The 24,216-nt window shown below is 38.1% G+C and overlaps 2 protein-coding genes and 2 pseudogenes across 2 annotated transcripts; 3 read left to right on the forward strand and 1 right to left on the reverse strand.

Moving 5' to 3' along the window:
- The first annotated feature begins 479 nt into the window (after positions 1-479).
- On the forward strand, positions 480-3,291 carry LOC139882299 (cytokinin dehydrogenase 3-like). Its single transcript, XM_071866653.1, has 5 exons — positions 480-1,134; positions 1,762-1,889; positions 2,291-2,566; positions 2,671-2,939; positions 3,006-3,291. Exons 1-5 carry the CDS (start codon positions 480-482, stop codon positions 3,289-3,291), a joined length of 1,614 nt encoding a protein of 537 aa, XP_071722754.1.
- A 1,866-nt stretch (positions 3,292-5,157) lies between these two features.
- On the forward strand, positions 5,158-9,489 carry LOC139882300 (CRM-domain containing factor CFM3, chloroplastic/mitochondrial-like; annotated as a pseudogene).
- Positions 9,490-9,758: 269 nt separating this feature from the next.
- Positions 9,759-16,517, reverse strand: LOC139882301 (putative uncharacterized protein YDL057W; annotated as a pseudogene).
- Positions 10,731-12,497, forward strand: LOC139882303 (uncharacterized). The gene is made up of 6 exons (XM_071866655.1): positions 10,731-10,905; positions 11,120-11,353; positions 11,431-11,542; positions 11,622-11,796; positions 11,878-12,115; positions 12,202-12,497. The coding sequence occupies exons 1-6, from the start codon at positions 10,731-10,733 to the stop codon at positions 12,495-12,497; spliced, it is 1,230 nt and encodes a 409-aa protein (XP_071722756.1).
- Positions 16,518-24,216: the final 7,699 nt, after the last annotated feature.

Below are 24,216 nucleotides of genomic sequence, written 5' to 3' on the forward strand. Positions count from 1 at the left end.
ACAAGTAATAACAATTGTATTTAGGGAATGATAAAGTATATAAACGAATTCCATATCGTTTCAACTGAATCAATTAGACGGTTTTGATTTGGTTTTTCAAAAGATTTTAATTTTGTCCAAAATACTACTATTACACTTGGAATTTAGTTTTCATGGTTGTCGCACGAGACTGTTCTTTCAGTGAATTCCTTTCTACGTTAATTTACAATGGGAACCCGTGAACTAGTCTAGAAAATGAAATTAAAGCACATGCAATAGGCTGGTAAAGTCCGAAGAGTTTGTTAGATCATATAATATCACCCAGTATATACGTACAATAACTTATACATGTATATACTACTATATACGGAGATACATAAGATTGTCCACATGTGAATCAATAATTTCATTTATATATATGTGATCGATACACTTCTCTATCTTCATAGATCATTATTTTTATAAGTCTTTTTCTTTCTCTTTCACTCTCTCAAAAGAAAATGTCTCTGATGAGATACTTATCAACTTCTTCTTCAACGTCTTCTAATTTCATGGTAATATTTATTATAACTCATATGATATCCACAATTGGTACCACCACAAAGCCGCCATCGACTATGAACAACATCTTGTTACCCCCTACCATCTCCACCAAACTCCGTACCGATCCAGAAGCCATTAAACCAGCCTCTCAGGACTATGGAAACATCGTAAACCGAAACCCTATCGCAGTTCTTTATCCGACATCAGTCTCCGACATAGCAACCTTAACAAAATTCGTTTATAACAACAACGTGAATAGCCAAACTAAATTATACGTGGCGGCTAAAGGATGTGGCCACTCCGTACGAGGACAGGCCATGGTTGGGGTCAGTGGCAGTGGCGTGGTGGTGGAGATGATGTCTTTGAGACGATGGTGTGGTGGAGGAGGAGGAGTTGTCGTCGACGGAAGGGGATTTTTCGCTGACGTGTCTGGGGAACAAATGTGGATTGATGTGTTACATGCCACGCTGGCACATGGGCTTTCGCCTGTCTCGTGGACGGATTATTTGCATATAACAGTTGGTGGTACTCTGTCTAATGCCGGAATTAGCGGCCAAACGTTCCGTTTTGGTCCTCAGATTAGCAATGTCTATGAGCTCGATGTTGTTACAGGTACTAATTAATTAATTAGCTTAATTTACATTTAATTACTTGCGATTAAATACGTACAAATTCCTCTTAATTTCTTTCGATGGTATTCTTAAAAGATTATATAGATACGCTTGGAAGTTCTTATATATCCAAGAAAATTTTAATTATAGACTTACATTTAATTAAGTTAAGTATTTAACTAACCATGGTCACTGGGCCCACACGCGACGATCTTAGCTTCACATTGGTGACTATCTTAACAAAACATATGCTTCCGTAACTATGACGATGATAATTTTTAACTTTCGTATGACTACAATATATATACAAATTATATGACTTCAAAAATATACAAATTATATATACATATGTATAAATATAAAAATAATCTTAACATATAATTTGTTCAACTGAGGATATTCAGTTGGTAAAATTCTGTGGACCGCGATGTAAATAGAAACGTACACGTTTTTATATTGGGAGTTATATATATTATTGTACAATAAAGAAATGAGTTCGTTCGCACAAACAATAATATATGTGGAGTTAGAGTCAAATAGTTTTCATGCATATGGGTATTATACATTAGGTTTACTACTAGCTATATGGAGTATATTACTAATAATGAGTTGCAAATTTTGAATTCAGGAAAAGGAAACTTGGTAACTTGTTCCAAACGCAACAACTCTGAGCTTTTCTACGCTGTTTTGGGAGGTTTAGGCCAGTTTGGTATTATCACTAGAGCTAGGATTACCTTGGAGCCAGCTCCCAAAAGGGTGAGGATATTTTCTTTCACTTCATATCATATCATATCTCAATATAAATCTTATAATAATATTTATTTGATTGTATTCCATATATATAGTCCAAAACCAATAAAAAAAAAGGTATAAACCCCTAAAAATAAATAAATAAATAAAGGGTATAAAGAGATCATGACATTACATCAATTTTTGAATGAATCTAAAAAAATCAAACGTCATCTATTCAAAGACGGAAGTCGGAGGAGGTATTATTTTGTCAAAAGTGTCTCCCTACAAATAAATAAGATAGAAGCGCAAAATGGCTACATTTCAAGTCCTAATACATTAGTCCAACTGTTTGAATATATGCACAGAAGTTAATACTAGTATTTAATGTTGATTTTTTATATATATTAATCAATTTTTGCTTGTAGGTGAAATGGGTACGCTTGCTATACAACGATTTCTCTAGCTTTACGAGAGACCAAGAACTGTTGATCGCATTTAATGGAAGGGAAGAAAGCAACGCTCTAGATTATTTAGAAGGTTCTCTCATAACGAATCAGGGTTCTTTGAATAATTGGAGATCGTCTTTTTTCCCCAAGTCTCATTTCAAGCAAATCACTTCCTTGATAAAACAGCACGATATTCTCTATTCCCTTGAAGTCGCTAAAAATTATGACGATCATACCATTGCCACCGTAGACAAGGTACTATCCATGCACAATTATCCATTAATTAATCTTCTTTGTGTTAATTAGGCTTTAATAGACATTTTGATTATCGATTTGATATTTATTTTGATCATGTATAGGAATTGAACGAGTTACTGAAAGGGTTAAGCTACGTTCCTGGATTTAAGTTCGGAAAAGATGTTTCCTACGTGGAATTTCTTGATAGAGTCCACAACCAAGAGCTAAAACTCCAATCACAAGGATTATGGGAAGTTCATCATCCATGGTTAAATCTCTTCATACCAAAATCTCGAATTATCGATTTCGATTTAGGAGTGTTCAAAGGAATTCTCCTCAAACGAAACATCACTACGGGACCTGTCCTCGTCTATCCTATGAATCGCAACAAGTAAGAAACATAGATATTACTAGTCGATAATAGTTACTTTGAAATTAACCATATTTTTGTTTACAGATGGGATGATAGAATGTCGGCAATAATTCCTGATGAGGAAACATTCTACACCGTTGGATTTCTGCATTCAAGTGGGTTCAACTATCAAGACTATGATGATCAAAACAAAGAGATTTTGAGCTTTTGTGATAAAAATGGAATTAGAGTGAAACAATATCTTCCACATTACACAAATAAAGAAAATTGGATTAAGCATTTCGGATCGAAATGGAAAAACTTTCTAGAGAGCAAAGAAAAGTTCGACCCCGAAATGATTCTATCGCCAGGACAGAGAATTTTCCAATAGATTAGCTAGCATTCATAAAGATTAATTAGGATGGGCTTAAAATTTACATCATCATCACAATTCATTTTCAATAGATCATGATCAGTATAGAAGTAGTGTTAAACAGTTAATTATTCACTAGAGAAAATTATTAGCAAATTTTATTGTAAAAGTTCATTTTTTTAACGAAATAAGTATCGCAAATCGAAGGTCACTTAATTTTGAGTAAATTGCATGAATTCTTTTCAAAGCATTTGTGAACCAAACTGATTAACTCAATCAGTTTAATAATGTTTGGCTTTTACTTTTTATGAAGAGGCCAAGTTCATAAGTCTTGAAGCAAACGAATGGTATAATAGTATGTGGATAAAATATTCAATAATGTAGGTATAAGAACAACTTGAGGGCGAGCCTTGGCGCAACCAGTTAAGGTTGCTCTTTTGTGGCCTGAAGATTACTGGTTCGAGTCAAACAACCTCTCTGCAATTGCAAGGGGAAGGTTGCGTACTACGACATCCTCCCCCATGCCCTTAAAGCGGGGAGCCTTAACGCACCGAGGTTTTCCTTTTTGGCCTTTTTAGGTAGAAGAACAACTTCAAATACCAAAGTAGAGCGAAGGAGAGACTAGCTTAGTAAATACTAATATATGCATATCTGATACCTAAAAACCGAATTAAGGTTCACAATCGTCTTTTCGAATGCGTCATGATTGTAGGGAGGGAGGATAGAAAATAATATATATGTGTGTATATATATATGTATATATATATATATATATTGATAAACGGCATGTCCGTCATTCATTAATTTAAAGCGTCCAAAGGGATTAAATTCGCTATACCCTCACGCAAATCGATTAAAGAAAACAAGGAGACAATGACAATGAAGAGGTATTAAGACTAGCTACCCTTTTAGCTACTTTAGTACAGTCTATTTTAACAATTGAAACGAATGACAATTACTAAAGGTAGAAATGAAAGCCTTGCTCTGATCAATAAGTAAACCTCAATTCCTCCATCACCAGCTGCACCAAGGTCAATTACTTGAAGTGCTTGTACTCCATCAGCCATCATCAGACTGCTTCAGCACTACAAATGGAGCGCTCACAGACAAACTCGAAAATCGCTTTGTTGCGATTACTCCAAATGCAACACACAGCCACAAACTTAACCAAATTATCAATGTCCAAAGTTTTAAAAAATCCATTGCAACCAGAAATAGACGTCCATGATTGCCGAGCTATAGAAACACTTGACAAGTCAACCAATTCCCATAGCGATTGACACCAACGGCAACATTTAAACAAATGCAGAATGGATTCATCTTCATCACAACATACTTCACAATGTTCAGGCAACGACATACCACAACGATTAAGATCTCTAGTGCCTAGTAAGCCTTTACATAGCTTCCAACAAAAATGCTTAATATGAGGAGGAAGAGAAAGCGACCCAACCTTGTCCCAAAAGCCCGAAAGACGAAAGCACAGGCGACGAGGATGAGTCCTGCTGCTCAGACAACAAAGCTTCGGCAATCTGGTACCCATATTTTACTTGATACACACCACTTCTATGAGGTGTCCACACAAGTTGATCAGGGGCACTCGCATTAGAGAAGGGAGAACCAAGAATAGCAGCTGCAATTTTAAAAGTTCAAGTTTCTACTTCAAATAACATCAAAAAAATGTTTCTACTTAAAAGTCTCTCCGACACAAATTGTTTCGAACAAAGATAAGGTCGCTAGACCTTTGACGCTCTAGGCAGTTGCATGTGTCATGGATTTGTCTAGAAGGAATGAGATTTCGCATATACCCAGTTAAATCGCAAGTTTGACCAAGGGAAGGATTGCTAAATGTGCCATAGTCGAGAACTTTAAACACGTTTCATAATGTATGAAACCAGACCAGTTTTAAATGTTCAAATCCTTCTAGAGCTTAAATTGTTCTTTCAGGCATTTCACCGAACACTTCCAAAAGTATTTAACAGTGGCGAGGGATAAAAATGTTATTATAATAATAAAACTAAAATTTTTCATGCCATTAGCCATTTATTTAGGAGCCGCCCCTTTCACATTAGCAAGCAACAATAGCAGCACACCCGCCATTTTTACACATCCCCTCTTCTCCATCTCCGAACGATTCTTTCTACCCATTTCTTCTCACACGCCCATCTCACTCTTTACACTTGAAATTTTCAAAATCTCCCAAAATAATTTATTCTTTTTCTTCAAAATACACACTTCATGTCACAAATGCCAAGAGAAAGCTCAGGCCCAGCTTCCAAGAACAAATTCGTGATAAATGGTCTGATAAAATCCCTTCTCCTAGACGTGAATTTCCATGGCAACAACAACAGGAGGTAGAAGTTGAAGAAGAAGAACAAGTATTCGAGAGCTCTTTCGAACTTCGTAAAACACTATCAGTGGATAAGCCAGTGAGTAATTTTTCTATTTCTAATAAATTTGTTTCGCCTCCTTGGATACCCAAGAGAAAACACCTTGAAACCAATGAATTGGAGACGGAAAGTTTGCGAATTGATTCGGATAATGGAGTAGAAGAAAAGGTGAAATCAAAACCATTGAGTTCTATTTCAAATGCATTTGTCTCCCCTCCTTCGGTCGCTAAGAAAAAAATCAGTGAAACTCAAGTAGATTTTGAACCAGAAAGTTTGCGGATGGATTCTGATAATAAACTAGGAGAAGGGATTGCTAGAGGGTTTCGTAGTTATCGTGAAAATGATAGAGCAGACTATGTTGATGTTGAAGAAGTGACTAATGTAGAGAAAGAAATTAATTCCAGGGTGATAGTCAATGAAAATTCTTCAAAAATTGATACACCCTCAAGTTTCGTGGATATGAAGAAGCAGGAAGAAATTGAGCCCTTCAGAGACGGCATTCGTTCGAGGGAGAATTAAAATTCAATGGCATTTCCATGGGAGGGAAAGAGAGAAATTGGACAAGGAAATGAGAAAGGGAAGAAGAGTAACACTGAGTTGGCTGAGAGTTCACTGAGTTGGCTGAGAGTACGCTTCCAGAACACGAGCTTAGGAGGCTACGAAGTCTTGCGCTGAGAATGTACGAGAGGACGAAAGTTGGTGTATCTGGGATCACTCAATCCTTAGTAGATTCAATTCATGATAAGTGGAAGATGGATGAAGTGGTGAAATTAAAGTTTGAAGAGTCTTTTCCTCTTAACATGAAGAGGACCCACGAGATTCTAGAGGTCAGTGTTTTATGTTGTTTTATAATGATTTCATTGACCTGCTAGGATTAAATTCGTATTGTGAATAGTAACTGGAATTAGCACAATTGTTGCTATTCATAACATTTTCTCAGGTGTTGATTAGTTGGTATGTACAATTTAGTTTATTTCCTGTATGTTGTTGCGGATTGTAGATCAAACAGCCTATCACTTGAATTATCGTTTGTGTTATGCCAGAGTAAAACTGGAGGTTTGGTTATATGGAGGTCAGGAAGTTCTATAGGGTTGTTTAGAAAAATGAACTACAAACTTCCTTGGTAAAGTCATATACTGAAAAAATTCAAGGTGATGGGAATGTCTTGCCGCGCTCACAAGACATCAAGACTGATACTATTAGAGCTCTTGGCCCTAAAAGAACTACAGATTCTTTCACACCGAATTCAGTGAAGAATAGGAAGGATCTATCTAAAGAGGAAATAATGGACTTGTGTGAGCTCAATGATTTGTTGGACAAGTTGGGCCCACGATTTAAAGATTGGACTGGCTGTGAGCCGTTGCCTGTAGATGCAGACTTACTTCCTTCTGTGGTTCCTGGATATAAGCCCCCATTTAGACTTCTTCCTTTTGGGGTAAGACATTGTTTAATGGACAGCGAGACGACAGTTCTTCGTAGGCTTGCAAGGACAGTGCCCCCACATTTTTCCCTCGGTATGTTTGATTTCTGCCTATTATTTAGTCATTCACCAGTTTTGTTTTCTCAAGGCCTGTTATTTTATTAAATTTCTCTTTAGGAAGGAACAGAGAGCTCCAAGGTCTGGCTAAAGCTATGGTAAAACTGTGGGAAAGAAGAGCCATTGCAAAGATAGCCATCAAACGTGGAGTTGAGAATACGAGGAATGAAAGAATGGCTGAAGAACTGAAGGTGAGGTGTTAAATCTTGTTGCTTACATATTATGAAGTGTCAATTGTGGCATGTCCTTCTGAGTTCCCCCCCACAAACACATTCTGTAGTTCTTAGATTCAATAAGGGATCATATTGTATTTAATCCTTGTATTTTAACACAATCCAAAGTGGACAAGTTTCTGTTAAGGAGCGCTAAAATGATCCTTATCTTTAAATTTTAATATAGAAAAGACCAATTTCGAGGTTTTTCAACTGAAAATGGCTGGTTTCAGATTGTTTGACACATGGGCTAGAAACTAGTATGCCTTTTAATGATTCAGTTTGGTGTTTTATGTGAATCTTCTTTGTTCATGGGTATGTATAGTTGCTTTGATTCATGTTTAGTGATTTCTGTTATCTCTTCTTTGTTCTTCTTTATCTCAAATGCATATTGATACACTGAATTCTGCATGTTCCATTTGGTGAATGCAGAAATTGACAGGAGGAACTTTACTTTCTAGAAATAAGGAATTTATTGTCTTCTACCGGGGTAATGACTTCTTGCCACCATTGGTTAGAGATGCTGTGATAGAGAGGGAAAATCAAACAATTCTCCAACAAGATGAGGAAGAGCAAGCTCGACATCCACTCACAGCCTCGATTGGGTCAACGGTCAAAGCTTCTAACTTCCCATTGATCGCTGACTCTCTCAACGAAACCATTGCAGCAGCTTCTCGCTGGGGCCAGCAACCAAGCTGTAGAGATGTCGAGGAGATGAAGAAAGAATCAGCATTGTCTAGACAGGCTTCGTTAGTCAGATTTCTCAGGACGAAATTATTTTTTGCAACTTATATTAACTCAAAAAAGTATTAACACTCTCCCTATTAGATTCTCACTAATCTTCAACTCTTCTGGATGGTCCTAGGCAAAACGGAAGTTGAAAATGGCAGATAAAGCTTTAGCAAAAGTGCAAAAGGATCTGAACCCAGCAGAGACACCAACTGACTTAGAAACTATTACAAATGAGGAGAGATTTTTATTTCGTAAAATGGGTTTGATTATGAAGCCCTTTCTACCACTAGGTAAGAAAGAATCGATACTCTTGACCCTGTTTCATGGTTTCAAGCATGACAATTTGATTTCATTATTTATTTGCTTATCTCAGGCAGGCGGGGGGGTTTATGGTGGTACCATAGAAAATATGCACTTGCACTGGAAATATCGAGAATTAGTTAAGATTCTAGTTAAAGAAAAGAATCTTGCCCAAGTTAAGCATATTGCTATAGATTTGGAGGCCGAGAGTGGTGGAGTATTAGTATCTGTTGATAAAACTACTAAAGGCTATATGATTATTGTCTATCGTGGAAAGAATTATAAACGTCCTCAAGCAATAAGGCCCCAGAATTTATTGACAAGAAGAGAAGCATTAGCTCGGTCCGTTGAACTTCAGAGATCGTGAGGTGATATGATTAAAAAAATTCAGTTATATTCTCTTCTTTTGTGTATATTGTTTGTATATCAAATTTATTTCTCCATTTTCCAGCCTTTCAAAACATCACATCTTAGACTTGCAGCAGAAACTCGAATCGGCAAAGTCTGAACTTGTACGATAAGTTTCCATCCATGTTTCTCATTTATACAGTAATACCTTATTAAAACACATATGGATAATAATTCAAGTGATTTTTGTCGTGGTTCAGGAGCGAATGGAAAGTGGAGAGCTCATGAATTCAGACAAATTCTTTAAAGCAAGGTTGGATGATGCCGACTTGTCTAGCAACGACATTGAAGAGGTAATTGACACTTCTCTTTGCATTCATAGATGGCATTTTTCTCATCAGAAGCTACGGAAACAGTCAGCAGTCGGTAACTATTATTAAATATCTAATAACGATGAGATTTCAATGTTTGTGGTGTTGACTCGGCTATTTATTTAAGAATTTTATTTTCTTCCATGTGTACAGACTTTTGGATATTCAGTGGTAGCGCTCAAGTGTCTAGAACGGGTTTAATTATGTTTGATCTGTTATTGAAAATGCAATTTTAATTGATTCGATCAGGATCCCAGGAGCGAAATCTTCTAACAGTTGCTCTTGTCAATGAAGATAGGCGCGAAAACGGAAACATCACTAGCTGATGCCAGATGAAAGACCATCAAGTCTAGGAAATTGAAAGATTGGATCCTGGGAGATCTAACTTTTTGAGGGGACAGAAGAAGAAGTATAATGGAATATCATAATGGAACCGCAACTGGTTTTTATCATCAGCTGTCACCCACTTGGATGACTTCAATGTTTTTTGTAGGGATTTCAGCTCTTAAATTATTGTATACTTGTAACATATAACTTGAAACAAAAGTAACTCAGGAAAGCAAAGATTTATGTAGTATATAATAGAATTTTCTGTCTATGTTATTGTCTTTATAAAGTTGACTATGATTGGCACTAATTCGGAAAGATGTTCCGTGTAGCTGTGATTGGCTCCTTGCACAGTTTGTAATTCATGGTTTGGGATGATCTTGGCAAACTCCAATGCATCTCCGACACGACGGGGATAACCTCGTCTTCCGATCCATGAATTGTCAGGACCCTATGAGAAGCAACTTACATTACGCATTTAAGCTCGATGGAGAGAAAAATATACGCACAACTATGTTGAAACCTTAAAAGAGTCTCGATACTGAAGACATTCATCATGTATGTTAATATTACGGCGATTCTGTTTAAGCCCAAATGAAGATCGCCTAAGCCCAACCAAGCCATCACCTTTTTGAGGTTCAACCAAGCCATCACTAAACTAGCCTGTCTGTACAAGTTTAAATCCATGATAAACATCTTACTAGCTAGATTATCAATAGAGGTCAGGTGCCCATATATGAGTTCGAACTTGAACCTGCCATTGTCAAATATAATCGGTGAATGTAAAGATTAATTACTTTTTGAAACTCTTTAAATTAATAAATTTATATTAATTCATTAATTTAACGAAGTTATAAATTATTGATTAAATTGAAATGGAACCACCTTACTTGGTATAGACTTAAAATTGAACCGTGAACCACCATCGATTGGAACGATATGGTATACTTTATCATTAAGGAGGAATGGAAGATCTTCAAAAAAATCTACTACTTTCTCTCTGACTCTTGACAAATTGACTTTCCTATCAAAAAAACCAAATCCACGTCTGACTGAACTCACTATATTGATTGCTTGCGTGTACAAACAAAACAATTCAAGTGTACAACTAACTAGTAACTACCAGTCTTCCTATCCCATCCCATCCCTTTCCCCTTCCTTCCATCAGTAAAATTCATATGTTGCTTCGAGAGAGAGCCACAAACAAAGAGACAGAATCATCTTGATTGATTCTAGAGAGATGTCGTGCTTGGCGTCATGTTTTGCGTCATTAACGTGCGGTGTTTGCTCATCGGTGGCGTCAGGAATATCCAAGAAATCAGCTCGAATCGCTTACTGTGCTCTCTTTGGTCTCACTTTGATCCTCGCATGGATTCTCAGAGAAGTTGGGGCTCCTCTATTGGAGAAATTCAAATGTTAGTTAGTTTCTATCAATCATCCATCCCTTTTTTCTCATCTGGGTATCTGTTTGAATTACTGTTTTCTTAGTCGGTAGTATCTTTCACCAAGAATTGATAAATTACTTTCATGATTTTGATTGTTTGTATACCATCACGTGCTTTGGTTTGGATATATGGACCTTTTAGTGTATGTTAGCTGTGAAACATTTCTTATTCCACTTGTTTTCAGGGATAAATACCGCTCATCACCCAGAAGCATGGTATCAAATGCAGGCTGTACTCCGTGTGACATTGGGAAATTTCTTATTTTTTGGAATACTTGCCCTTCTGATGATTGGCGTGAAAGATCAAAATGAGACTCGAGATTCATGGCATCATGGTGGATGGGTTGCCAAGATGATCATATGGCTTTTGCTGGTGCTCCTTATGTTTTTCATGCCTAATACTGTCATCTCAGTATATAGTAAGTTCAGCTTTCACTCTTCTGCCAACTTCTTTTATTTGGCGCTTTTCACAAAGTCTTATTCTCTATATTTGCAGGCTATGCGTCAAAATTCGGAGCTGGGGTGTTTTTATTGGTTCAAGTACTATTGTTATTGGACTTTGTACATGCGTGGAATGATGCATGGGTTGCAAAAGATGAACAAAAATGGTAAAAATTGAAACTTTCATATGATGAAGAACTATTTTATTTTTTATTTTTTTATAACTTGATGAACGGATATGTTTAGGTACATCGCACTACTCGTAATATCTATTGTATGCTACATTGCTGCATTTGTATTATCTGGGATTATGTTCATATGGTTCAATCCATCTGGTCATGATTGTGGCCTGAACATCTTCTTCATTGTCATGACCATGATTCTTGCACTTGCTTTTGGGATCATAGCTCTACATCCAACGGTAACTATCACTCTCTCCATCTACAGAGACAAAATACAATATTATCCATCCCTAAAATAAATTACTTGTTCATGTTTACAGATAAATGGCAGCCTCTTGCCTGCTTCTGTGGTAGCAGTTTATTGTTCTTACGTGCTTTACACGGCTCTCTCCAGTGAACCTCATGGCTACAAATGCAATGGCCTCCATAGCAAATCCAATGCCGTCTCCACGAGTACCCTTTTTCTTGGGATGCTCACAACTATTCTCTCAGTTCTGTACTCTGCTTTTCGTGCTGGATCTTCAACAACCTTTTTGTCACCAGGATCACCCAAGTCAGGTAATCAGAAACATATAGTACATAAAAAAACACATCTTCTATTAAAAAATAAAGCTAAATTTTGAGTGATGAGTTTTGTTTGGCAGCTGGAAGTAAGCCTTTACTTGAAAAAGAGGATGTGGAAGAAGGAAAAGATAAGAAGGATGACGAGCCACGACCAGTTAGTTATTCGTATTCCTTCTTCCACCTTATATTCGCTCTGGCTAGCATGTATGCCGGAATGCTCCTCTCGGGATGGACGGACGACAACGAAAGCTCGAAATTAATTGATGTTGGCTGGACCTCGGTTTGGATTAGGATTTGTTCTGAATGGGTTACGGCCGTGCTATACTTTTGGACACTGGCTGCTCCTTTGTTATTACCAGACCGTGAATTCTATTAAGGGTTATTTATTCTGGTAATTTTGTTACTGTAAATCTGTATATTGTGTTTATGCAAGAGTGATGATGATGATGTACGAGGCGGTCTTCCTCCTGTGTAGATTGTTTTCTAGTATAGTAGCTCGTGATAATGTACCAACAATAATGGAACCCCAACTGGTTTTATCATCAGCTGTCTCCCACTTGGATGACTCCTATGTATTTTGTAGGGTTTTTGAGCTCTTAATTTACTGTATAGTTGTAACAGATATCTTTAAACAAAAGTAACTTAGGAAAGCAAAGATTTATATAATAGAATTGTCTGGTGTATGGTTCTGGCATTTCATTGAAATATGTAGGTTTCATTTTGGAGGAAAAATACAACATCCAGGCACCTACAACATAAGAGTATATATTCTTTCTTTTTATGTTATTGTCTTTATAAAGTTGACAATAATTGGCACTAATTCGAAAGATGTTTCGTGTAGTTGTGATTGGCTCCTTGCACAATTTGTAATTCATGGTTCGGGATGATCTTGACAAACTCCAATGCATCTCCGACAGGGATAACCTCATCTTCCGTTCCATGAATTGTCAGGACCCTATGAGAAGCAACTTACATTATGCATTTTAAGCTCGACCGAGTGAACAATATACGCACAACATTGTTGAAACCTAAAAAGAGTCTCGATATTGTCACCTGCATTCTTTGCTAATCTTTAAAACATTCGTCATGCATGTTAATATTAAGGCGATCCATCAGACTGTCAGCAGTCACACGATATTCAACAGCACCTACAAAAAGCGAAACCTATTTTAAGTATCCAGCATCGGCACGTATGATTTCAACACAAAAAGGTTCAGACTTGCGGATGAAGTTATGTAGAACGAAAATTACCTGTCTTATTTTTAACGTCATTGTATCCAACCTCGATTTTTTGCAGACAATCATCTCCCAACCGATCTTTGACGCCATTCTTTAAATCATAACGGCCGAAAACATTTACAACAGCAGGAACATCTTGATATTTAGATGCATACAGTAGCACAACACCACCTCCTGAAATCATGTTTGTCAAACATTATAACATTTAAAGGGTAATGTCGTAAGCAAAACTCAGTAACCTTTTTGCAGTAAGCACGGTGAAAACTGAAAAAATGATCTAAAGATGAGCTGGTAGCAGCTTTAGGAAGCACAAAGAAACCAAAGTCCATTACGTGCTCTGAAGGACGAAACTAGCTTGATGCCGTGCATACAATTTTGTGCCTATTGGTTTCAGATTTATTGTCAAATTGTGCTTCAGAATCTAGGCATAGACTATAACGAATAGGCATATGGTAACATTTATAGCATTTTTTTCTCTGTTGTTTGCATTTTGCACGAATAACAAAGTTCAAGATATACGATTTTCACAAAATTTTCCCATGAAGCAACTCAAAACAAACTTTTAGACGGAATTTTGGGTCACCGTTACTGTCTCCCATCTCGACGCTGTAACTTATCTAGCACATCTGACTTACCTTTACTATGTCCAAGAATTGCACTTACTACACGATTCGAACTACGAAAGTGTTGAAAAACAGCGTGCAGATCATCAGCCTCTCTCCAATAGTTACCATACTCAAACGAACCTTCACTTTCCCTGAACAATAAAACAAAATGGCCACTAAGTCAGTACATTTAAACAAACATGTGCAGAACAATTGGCATGTCGGCAATCTCGGTCACATAAACTCGAGCAATTTGTTCAAGCACGAAGACGAATAAAAAAAAAATATCCTTATCCTCCATGACTTGACTCACTTTGATGATCTACAAATTTTAAACGTTACTCAGGCAACGACCTTACAATTACGAAAAGTAGATGCATGCATAAATCTTCAAACTCATCAGTTTACTCAATAGTTTATTTACTTACCCATTTCCAGCAAAGTCCAAACGGAAAGCACTAATTCCCTCCTTCGCCAATGCAACAGCGACGCTCGTCAAGATACTATTTTCCTAGAAACCGGAAAACAAAAACTGTCAAACCATCCTAAATATTGGTTTCAAATAAAAACATACATATCAAAGAATATAGCTCGCGATATGGCACCAATACATGACTGTATTTAGTAAAGAGTAAGAGAAGAAGCACAAACCTTAGAGGATCGAAAGCCATGGCACAATATGACAATCTGGGGAGATCCTGTTTCATGTAATAAGCCCGCAAGCTTCTCACCATGTTTGTTCGTCACTATGACCTTCTCAATGGCAGAGGCACGTTCATGGGTCTGGTGTCATATGACACCACCAAATTTTAAATTTTTTTTAGAATAGCTCTTATATTTTTTAATGAGTTAAAGCTAACTAAAATTATTGAAGTCACAAAATTTTAAGTATACAAATATAATTATAAAAAAAAATAAACGGTAAGAATCTAATACTAAATTGTTTAAATTAATAAAGGAATCACGTAACCTATGGATACAAAAATCCTAAACTTACTTAAATTAATTCCAAAATATTGATTTTACGTAAGTAACCACTCACGTACGGTCTCTCTCTTCTTCCTTAAAATAAAAACATAATACAAATATAAGAATCCTAATATAATACCTAGTTTTTAAATAATTTAAGTTGTTTTATTCCAAAATTAATGGAGCAAAGTAGAGCTTCATATTCTCATCTTAAAAAATAAAAATAAAAATAAATATATATATATATATATTTTTAATTATCCTATATTTTTCTATTATTTAACTTCTTAAATACAAAATCAAGAACTTTTGAAAATCTATTTTCCCTAAAATTTATATTTCAATCTACTACCTTATTTGCATAATAAGTTTCATTTTTATAAAATTATTTTTTATTTTATTTATTAAATTTGAATAGATTTGTATTTAGTTTTCATTCAAAATTTTCGCAATGCGACTTAATTTTTTCAACCTTTTAAAATCTAACAATGTCGGACCCATTATTTTTGGGTCATAACTTCGCCACTACTTCTTCTGCTCGACTACTGACAAATCATAGACCAAATTCACAAACCCATTTTCAGATATCCAATTTAAGACTTATTATCAAGTTAGTAAGCATTGGAACTTTAATATTTATGCAGTTATATATATTATATATGTTGAGGCAAACTGCTTGTGTCGCAAACCTGTGTCTGTTTGATTCTGATCACATGGCAGTTGCTGTAAGTTGGCTATTTTCGTCAAAACTGGTTCTACAAAAGATTTGCTTATTTCTTGCAGAACAAGTCTTATTGAAAAACTAGTAATTGAAGAACCCTTAATTGATCCGATTCATATAATCGAAGAACTGATTTGATTTGGTTTACATATGGAAATCCTATTGTGAAAAGGATACCTAGTTTGATTCCTAAACCAAAAGGGAAGAATGATAAAGAAAGGATTCTTTAGGAATACAATTCCTATTCTGAAAGGGATTGATTTTCAAATTGGTGAAGGTAGTGAGTTCTCTATTTAAGAAGTTGAAGACTCGACAGAAGAACAGAGCTCAAACACAGAAGAACAGAGCATACACACATATACTTTCATGCCTTCATACACCATATTGTTCACGTTTTATTGACGTATTTTGTACGTGAACTCTTAAACGGTATTTGAACTTATCAGAGCACTTATCCAACTACTTCAGAGTTGATTATATGCAGTGCATCATCTTGTGGCACTTGTAGTTCGTTAGGGGATTGCAAGGAAGTCCTTGTCCGTTTGGCAAGGCATTGGCGCTCGTGATCCGTGCAGAGGTCTCGAGAAAGTCCTTACCCGTTTGGTGAGGCAATCGACACTTGTAATCTGAAAGAGGGTTGCAAGAAGTCCTTACCCGTTTGGTGAGGCAAATCTGTGTAAGTCCTGGTCCGTTAGATTAGGCTACTTTAAATAGAACGACGAATACACCTAGTGAGATAGGAAGTAGATTATAGATTTGCGAATTGTAATCCCACTACTGTCCTATTGTTGCAAGAATAGTGGAATGCCGTTTACCTCTGGGCTAGGCCCCGTAGAGTAGGAAAACCGAACTGCGTGAACATATCGTTGTTATTTTTCTGCACTGTGTTTTTATTATTCTGTGCTGACCTACCACCGTTAGCACAACTGCACTAACCTATCGTTTCAGTCGAAATACACTTTCAAGTGGTATCAGAAAGGGCTCAAGAAAGTCTCTTGGGAAAAGATCTTGAGTATTCTGACCATGGAAGATAGAATTGAAGAAGGCGGTTCAACCATTCGTCCTCCCTTGTTGACGGAATCCAATTACGATTATTGGAAGACCAGAATGAAGTGGTACCTGAAAAGCCAAGGAGAAGATATCTGGCGCGCTACACAGGTTCTGTGGACACCTCCTACTGCCATTATTAATGGTGCTGAAGTAGTCAAGAGTGAAGACCAATGGACTGCAGTTGAATCAACTACTTCTACAGCAAACATCAAAGCTGTTAGCATTATCCAATGTGTCGTACGTCCTAGTGTGTTCAAGATCATTCAGAATTTCGAGACTGCTAAGGAATCTTGGGATGCCCTTCAACTCACATACGAAGGAACAAAATCAGTCAGGCAATCAAAGTTACATCTTATCTCTACCAGGTTTGAAACTCTAACCATGAAAGATGATGAAACTATTGTTGATTTTGAAAAGAATCTTCGTTACATTGCTAATGAATTTACTGCTCTTGGCGAGGAAATTCCTGAATCCAAACTGGTGAGGAAGGTGCTGATCTCGCTACCGGAAAAGTTTAGCTCGAAGATGGATGCAATCAGTGAATCTACTGATTTCGAGAACTTACGGTTTGATGATCTTATGGGAAAACTCAGAACTCATGAGATGATATTGGCGATGAGGAACAGAGACAAGTCTAAATCAAAATCTGTTGCCTTTAAATCTGGAGTAGAAGATGTACCTGTTAACACAGGTGATCAACAGCCAATTTACGAGCAGCTGTCACTGTTAACGAAGAATATGGGAAAGATATATAGGAAGTTCAACAAAAAAAAATTCAATGATTACTCTTCAATAAACCAGAAGAATAATCGAAGCTTCCAAAAGAAAGAGTCAGGAGGAGGAAGTCAACGGTATAAACAGGGAGAATCCGGCGAAGGGAAAACCAGATTCAAGAAAGAGAAGATACAATGCCATGAATGTCAAGATTTTGGTCACATTGCTGCCAAGTGTGCCAACACCCTTGAAAAATAGAAGAAATCTCTCATATCTACCTGGAGTGATGAGGAGACGTCCGAAGACAAGTCTGAGTCTAGTGATAGTGGAAGTGAGATCGAGTTTCCTGCCCATACTGCTCTCATAGCTCATGTATCTGTGAGCAAAGCCCATGAAACTGTGAACCAAGAAACTGTTAGCACAGAGGAGAACTCAAGTACAGATGGGAACTCAAATAGCGATGATGACAGAGACATACATGCTGCCTTCAAAGACCTTCTTAGAAAAATGACGGAATCTCTCAAAATCAACCATATACTTTCTGATGAATTAAAGCAACTCACAGCCGAAAGGAAGGATTTTGACAGAATAATTGAAAAATACGAGACTGAGATCGATAAATTGAAGTCTGAATTGTCAGAATCAGAGAAGAAACTTGAACAAGCCAACCTTGCTATGGAGAAGTTCAACAAAGGAAAGGGAAATCTCGACGAGATCCTGAATAAAGTATCCCCAAAGAATAATCTATTTGGGGTTGGTCACACACCATCAAAAACGGAAAGAGGAAGCAGTTCAGGATACAAAAATAGAGTGACTAAAAATAGAATCGTATGTCACTATTGCAACAAACCTGGACATATAAGACCGTGGTGTTTTGTACGACAGAATGATATTCGAAGACTTATCTCTTCACTTCCAAAAAGGCATCCAAAGAAAAAGGTTGATATCGTCAGTCACACCCAAAGGAAAATCTGGGTAAAGAAGAGAGAGTTAAAGAGTCTCATGTGTAGATTCTCATTCAAGGAGATAGCTGATTGGTATTTTGATAGTGGCTGTTCCCAGCACATGACAGGAAAAGGAGAAAATTTGAAGAACATTATCTACAAGAAACAGGAGACTGTCACATATGGCGATGGAAATTCAAATTCCATAATTGGAGAAGGAAGCTTGCCAGACTCGTCGAGCTCAAAGATAAAGAATGTCCTCTTAGTAGAAGGTCTTAAACACAATCTGATCAGCATAGCTCAAATGTGCGACGAAGATTGTGAAATCCGATTCAATAAGTACGGGTACAAAGTGATCAACAGTAAAGAAGCAGTGATCATGACAGGGACAAGACAAACTGACAACACATATACTCTGGATGGTGATATAAAATGCCTGAAGACTAGCACAGAAAATTTAAAAATGTGGCACAAGAAACTTGGGCATATTGGCTTCAGAAATCTAGCTGATTTATCGAAGACAGGATCTGTGAAAGACTTACCAGCTCTTACCTATGATCCTGACATCACATGTGGAGATTGCCAACTAGGGAAGCAGACAAAGCAGAAGCATTCTAAAGTTCCCTACATCACCACGGAGAGGCCCCTACAACTCTTGCATATTGACTTGATGGGGCCAATGCAAACTCCAAGCTTGGGAGGTAAATCTTATGTGTTCGTTTGTGTTGATGATTTTTCCAGGCACACATGGGTGGATTTTCTTAAGGAAAAATCTGAAGCTCCTGATGTCATCATAAAATTATGCACCAAACTGAACAATGATCGACGGAACACAACTGGTGCTATCACAAGAATCAGGAGTGATCATGGAAAAGAATTTGAAAATTCAATCGTGACTGCATTCTGTGAGCACAGTAGAATTGCACATGAGTTTTTGGCGCCCAGTACTCCTCAACAAAATGGAGTGGTGGAAAGGAAAAATAGATCCATTACAGAGATGGCCCATACCATGATCCATGCTCGACAGCTTAGCTACAAGTTATGGGGAGAAGCCATGTCAACGGCATGCTACATCATAAATAGGGTGTATCTTCGGCCACACACTAAGGAAACCCCTTATGAAATCTGGAGAAAGAAGAAGCCATCAGTACAATATTTCCATGAATTTGGCAGCCCTTGCTACATGTTGAAGGACAGAGAATCTAGAAGAAAACTCGAATCCAAAAGTGAACGGGGAGTATTTGTTGGTTATTCAGTTAATAGTAGAGCTTATAGAATTCTTGTAGAAAAATCTAATACTATCACTGAATCAATCAATATTGTGTTTGATGACAAGCAGGTTGAAATAGGAAAACAAGAGGATGGTGAACCTGGAGTCAGTCAACTTCGGCCTAATGATAACACACCCAGTGTGGGGGCATTAGGTTCCGGAGGTGTGGGCAGCAATGAAAACACACCTAGTGTGGAGGCATTGTCTGTTAGCACAGATGCCAGAAACACCCAAGAATCTATACCTGCTGTCACAAACCAGAATGTATACCCTTCCATACGAGTTCAGAAGAATCACTCTACTGAAGACATCATTGGAGACATCTCCGAGAGAAGAACAAGAGGCGTACCCAGGAAGAACTATAAAGATATGATAAATTACGTGGCTTATACTTCCAAGATTGAACCAAAGAAAGTCGACGAGGCCTTGACCGATGAACACTGGATAATTGCGATGCAGGAAGAATTACATCAGTTTGAAAGAAACAAAGTGTGGGAGTTGGTTCCATGACCTGAGCATTGCAATATCATCGGTACAAAGTGGATATTCAAGAATAAAACCGATGAACAGGGGAATATCACAAGAAACAAGGCACGTCTGATTGCACATGGATATACACAGGTTGAAGGAGTAGACTTTGATGAGACGTTTGCTCCTATTGCTCGACTTGAATCAATCAAGCTGTTGATAGCTGTGGCTGCATATGAGAACATCACACTGTATCAAATGGATGTCAAGAGTGCCTTTCTAAATGGATATTTGAATGAAGAAGTGTATGTTGAGCAGCCTAAAGGATTTTCTGATCCAGCCTATCCCGATCATGTGTACATGTTGACAAAAGCACTATATGGGCTCAAGCAAGCTCCACGAGCTTGGTATGAAAGATTGTCAGTATACCTATGTTAACAGGGCTATCGAAGAGGTGGTGTTGATAAAACTCTGTTTCTCAAAACCACAGGGGGAGAATTGACCATAGCCCAGATTTATGTTGACGACATTATTTTTGGTTCAACCGGTGAGAAGGAACGGAAGAAATTTATCCACAGTATGGCCAACAAGTTTGAAATGAGCATGGTGGGTGAATTAAGCTTCTTCTTAGGATTTCAGATCAAACAGTGCAAGGATGGAACGTCGATCACCCAGGAAAAATATGCCAAGAATCTGGTAAAGAAGTTTGGATTAGAGACTGCCAAACCAATGAGGACGCCAATGGGGACAAATGAGCATTTGTCAAAGGACATTGAAGGAGAAAGTGCCGATCCTACACTCTATCGAAGTATGATTGGGAGTCTGCTATATCTCTGCGTCAGCAGACCTGACTTGAGCTACAATGTAGGAGTGTGTGCAAGATACCAAGCCAATCCGAAACAATCACATGTTAAAGGTGTAAAACGAATCGTACGCTATGTTTCTGGAACCACAAAGTTGGGGCTTTGGTACACAAAAGATACGAATGGAGTGCTAGCTGGCTATAGTGATGCTGATATGGCAGGCTGTGTTGATGACAGGAGAAGTACATCTGGGGGTTGTTTCTACCTTCGGAGCAATCTAGTATCTTGGTTCAGCAAGAAGCAGAACTCGGTGTCATTATCCACGGCTGAAGTAGAGTATATTTTGGCCAGCAGCTGTTGTGCACAATTACTCTGGATGAAACAGATGATGGAAGAATATGGCTTAGAGCAAGGGGTGTTGACCATTTACTGTGACAACACCAGTGCAATAAGTATTTCCAAGAATCCTGTGCAGTACTCCAAAACGAAGCACGTCCAAGTTCGTCACCACTTTATTCGAGAACTTGTAGAAGAGAAAAAGGTGACCTTGGAATATGTCTCAATCGAAAAATAATTGGTAGACATCTTTACGAAGAGTCTAGACGCAAGTCGCTTTGAGTTCCTGAGAGGAGCTCTCGGACTTTGCTCCATTACTTGAAACTTAAGATAAGTGCTTCCTTCCCTTGTATAATACCATCTTATTTTTATGTCTTTTTAGTTTGAAAAAAAGAAAAAACAAAAAAAAATATAGAAAAAGAAAAAGAATATAAAAAGAGGTGTTGAGTGTGGTTTTGCTCTACAAGAGGAAGATTGGGCTTAATGGGCTGAAGCCTAAAGAGATGACTAGTAGCAGCAGAAAGAAGTTGGGCCGAACGAATTCCTTGGCCCAAAACAGAAAAATCAGCCGGACATAGAGAAGAAGAAAGAAAGAAAGAAAGAGATGGGCTTAGCAAATGTTTAAAGTCCACAATCTATTGGCCCATATAGTCCTGTACAGTGGCTAGTGTTTTTGGCGTGTAGCAGATGATCTTCCCACGGAAATTTAAAAATTATAGGAAGTTGCAGAGGTAGAAAGAAAAAGCAATTTCAAAGTCATAACTGCAAATCTTTCCGATTTTGTGCTACACTACTCCCTCAGACCCGAAAACACACTCCAAAATCTGAAACCCTAAGATCGAAAATCAGAGTGTTTGTAATGGCAAGAATCAGAGGAGGAGGTCTGTCCAGACTCAGTGGAGCACGATGATCTTCTCGAATTGTGTCTAATATGCGCACAATTCCATTGTCTTCCTCGGCTCCGATAAATCTTTCGTCCTCGGACTCGTCGCCGTCACCACCCAGGAGGCGCTTCGCGCAACAAAGACCGGAGGATATCTCGAGGTATTACTCCGACGACGAAGTCATGGAAGTCGACAACCCTAAAACAGCCATGATAGTGCATCCACTTTTTCCAGTAAGTAACTCTTCACCCTCTTCGAGTAGGGTTAGTAAAAGATCTGTAATTACTGGGATATCTGAGGTTATGGACGAGAGTCTGGAGTCTGAGAAATCAGACAGTCAAGAAAGAACTTTGGGTTCTGCTGATGAAGAAAACGGCACCTGTGTGCCTGACGCTGCTGTTAATCCTGCTAGCACAGAGGATTTTGCTGACTCTCATGCTGAGAATGGTACTTGTGCTGAGGGGGAGTCACCTGTTGCGAATGCCGAAACAGAGGGGGAGCAACAGAATATTGCTGAGACAGAAAACACTGTTGAAGGGGCTGATATGCCTATTGAGGGGGAGCAATCGAATATCCCTCACCCTGAGGTAGAAGAAACAGGTCAAACTGAGATGCCTGTAGATGAACTTGCTGTTGAAACACCTATTAACACAGGAGTGAAGAGAAGCGTGAAAAGAAAAAGGACAGCGCTAAAGACGACTGAATCTATGCCAGCCTCCACTTCCAGAGTTCAGGAAAAGCTACCTGCTGAGCCAGCTATTACAGGCCCGTTTATAAATGAAGTAGCCAGAGCCTTTTGGCCATATGCCTGTAGCAAGAACATTATTGCTGAGAAGGTTCTTAAAACAAATCAAGCTGAGGAATTCAACCTGAAGGAGCTATTACTTGAAGAGAATCTCTGGATCAGTGTCACCAGGAACACACAATATGTGGAGAAGATCGTGAGAGAGTTCTACTGCAACCTGCCCAAGGATGTTGACAAGCTAGATTCTTCGAACTATCAAAGAGTCTATGTCAGAGGTAAATACTATAATATCTCTCCTCAACTACTGTCTGATGTGTTTGCTTGCTGGAATCCAGAAGAAAGGTATGCGGAGGACTATGATCAGATAGCTGCTGAGATTACAGGTGGTCGTAAACACACCTGGTCGGGTGATGGCTCTACCATGAAGCCAGTTGAATTAATGGCTTTCTATTATACTCTGCACAAAGTGGCTGTTGCCAATTGGATGCCGTGTAGGCATACGAACACAGTGAGCCAGAAACTAGGACTCCTGCTCTTCAAGGTTGGAACACGCATTGGCTTTGACTTGAGGAAGTTTGGCAACTATGTCTTCCCGGCCACCATCTTCACTCTGCTGGTCAACCAGGGTCTCACAATCGATGAGCATGAAGAGTTTATTCAGCCTGAAGCTTTCAAGCTAACTGCAAGGCTCATTCATGGAGAGCGCGTTGTGGACATCGCTGATGGAGATGATGCAGAGAGAGAAGAGAGTCCTGCTCTAGCGGAAGAGGAGGATGTATATGCCCCTGCTGCCTTGGAAGTAGCAAGAGAGACTGTGCGGTTCTTGAAGCAGGCAGAGTACAAATTGAGGAGGCGAAGGATGGCCATGGAAGCAAAAATTGCTTGTAGCTAAAGCTCAGGGGGAGCATTCAGCTTATGGACCCTTTTTATGTGCATTTTGTTTTACAGACATACTTGGATATTTTATTTGGTCTGTAATAACTTTGCATATTTGTCTAATTATCTAACCAAATTGCTAGTTTATCCCTCCTACATGGAGATTTTGGCAATTTATTGACAAAAAGGGGGAGATATATAAAAGGGGAAGATATAATCTCGGATCTTGAAAAAAGGAGATCATCACGATAGGGGGAGATTAATCTTGAATGAGCGAAAACTTGGAGGAATAACCCAAGTTCAAAAATTCTAGCGGTCAAATATGTGCAAATCACACCTGTGTCATCGTACATTCGTGAACACAGTGTTATCTGGAGTGTTACCGAAAATGTGTTAACACAGCAGCCCAATTTTATTTGCACTCTACTAGTTTCCATCTGTTACCATTGATGTGAAAACTTGTTGTTTCCG

The sequence above is a fragment of the Rutidosis leptorrhynchoides genome, unplaced genomic scaffold (assembly GCF_046630445.1).
Source record: "Rutidosis leptorrhynchoides isolate AG116_Rl617_1_P2 unplaced genomic scaffold, CSIRO_AGI_Rlap_v1 contig255, whole genome shotgun sequence".
Taxonomy (NCBI): Eukaryota; Viridiplantae; Streptophyta; class Magnoliopsida; order Asterales; family Asteraceae; genus Rutidosis; species Rutidosis leptorrhynchoides.

Excerpts from the sequence above, each read along its gene's own strand:
- LOC139882303 (XM_071866655.1), top strand. The coding sequence starts at position 10,731 with ATGTCGTGCTTGGCGTCATGTTTTGCGTCATTAACGTGCGGTGTTTGC. Across the intron at positions 11,354-11,430 it reads TACTGTCATCTCAGTATATA|GCTATGCGTCAAAATTCGGA; the intron begins GTAAGTTCAGCT and ends CTATATTTGCAG. Across the intron at positions 11,543-11,621 it reads GCAAAAGATGAACAAAAATG|GTACATCGCACTACTCGTAA; the intron begins GTAAAAATTGAA and ends GGATATGTTTAG.
- LOC139882299 (XM_071866653.1), top strand. The coding sequence starts at position 480 with ATGTCTCTGATGAGATACTTATCAACTTCTTCTTCAACGTCTTCTAAT. Across the intron at positions 2,567-2,670 it reads CCATTGCCACCGTAGACAAG|GAATTGAACGAGTTACTGAA; the intron begins GTACTATCCATG and ends GATCATGTATAG. Across the intron at positions 2,940-3,005 it reads TATCCTATGAATCGCAACAA|ATGGGATGATAGAATGTCGG; the intron begins GTAAGAAACATA and ends TTTTGTTTACAG.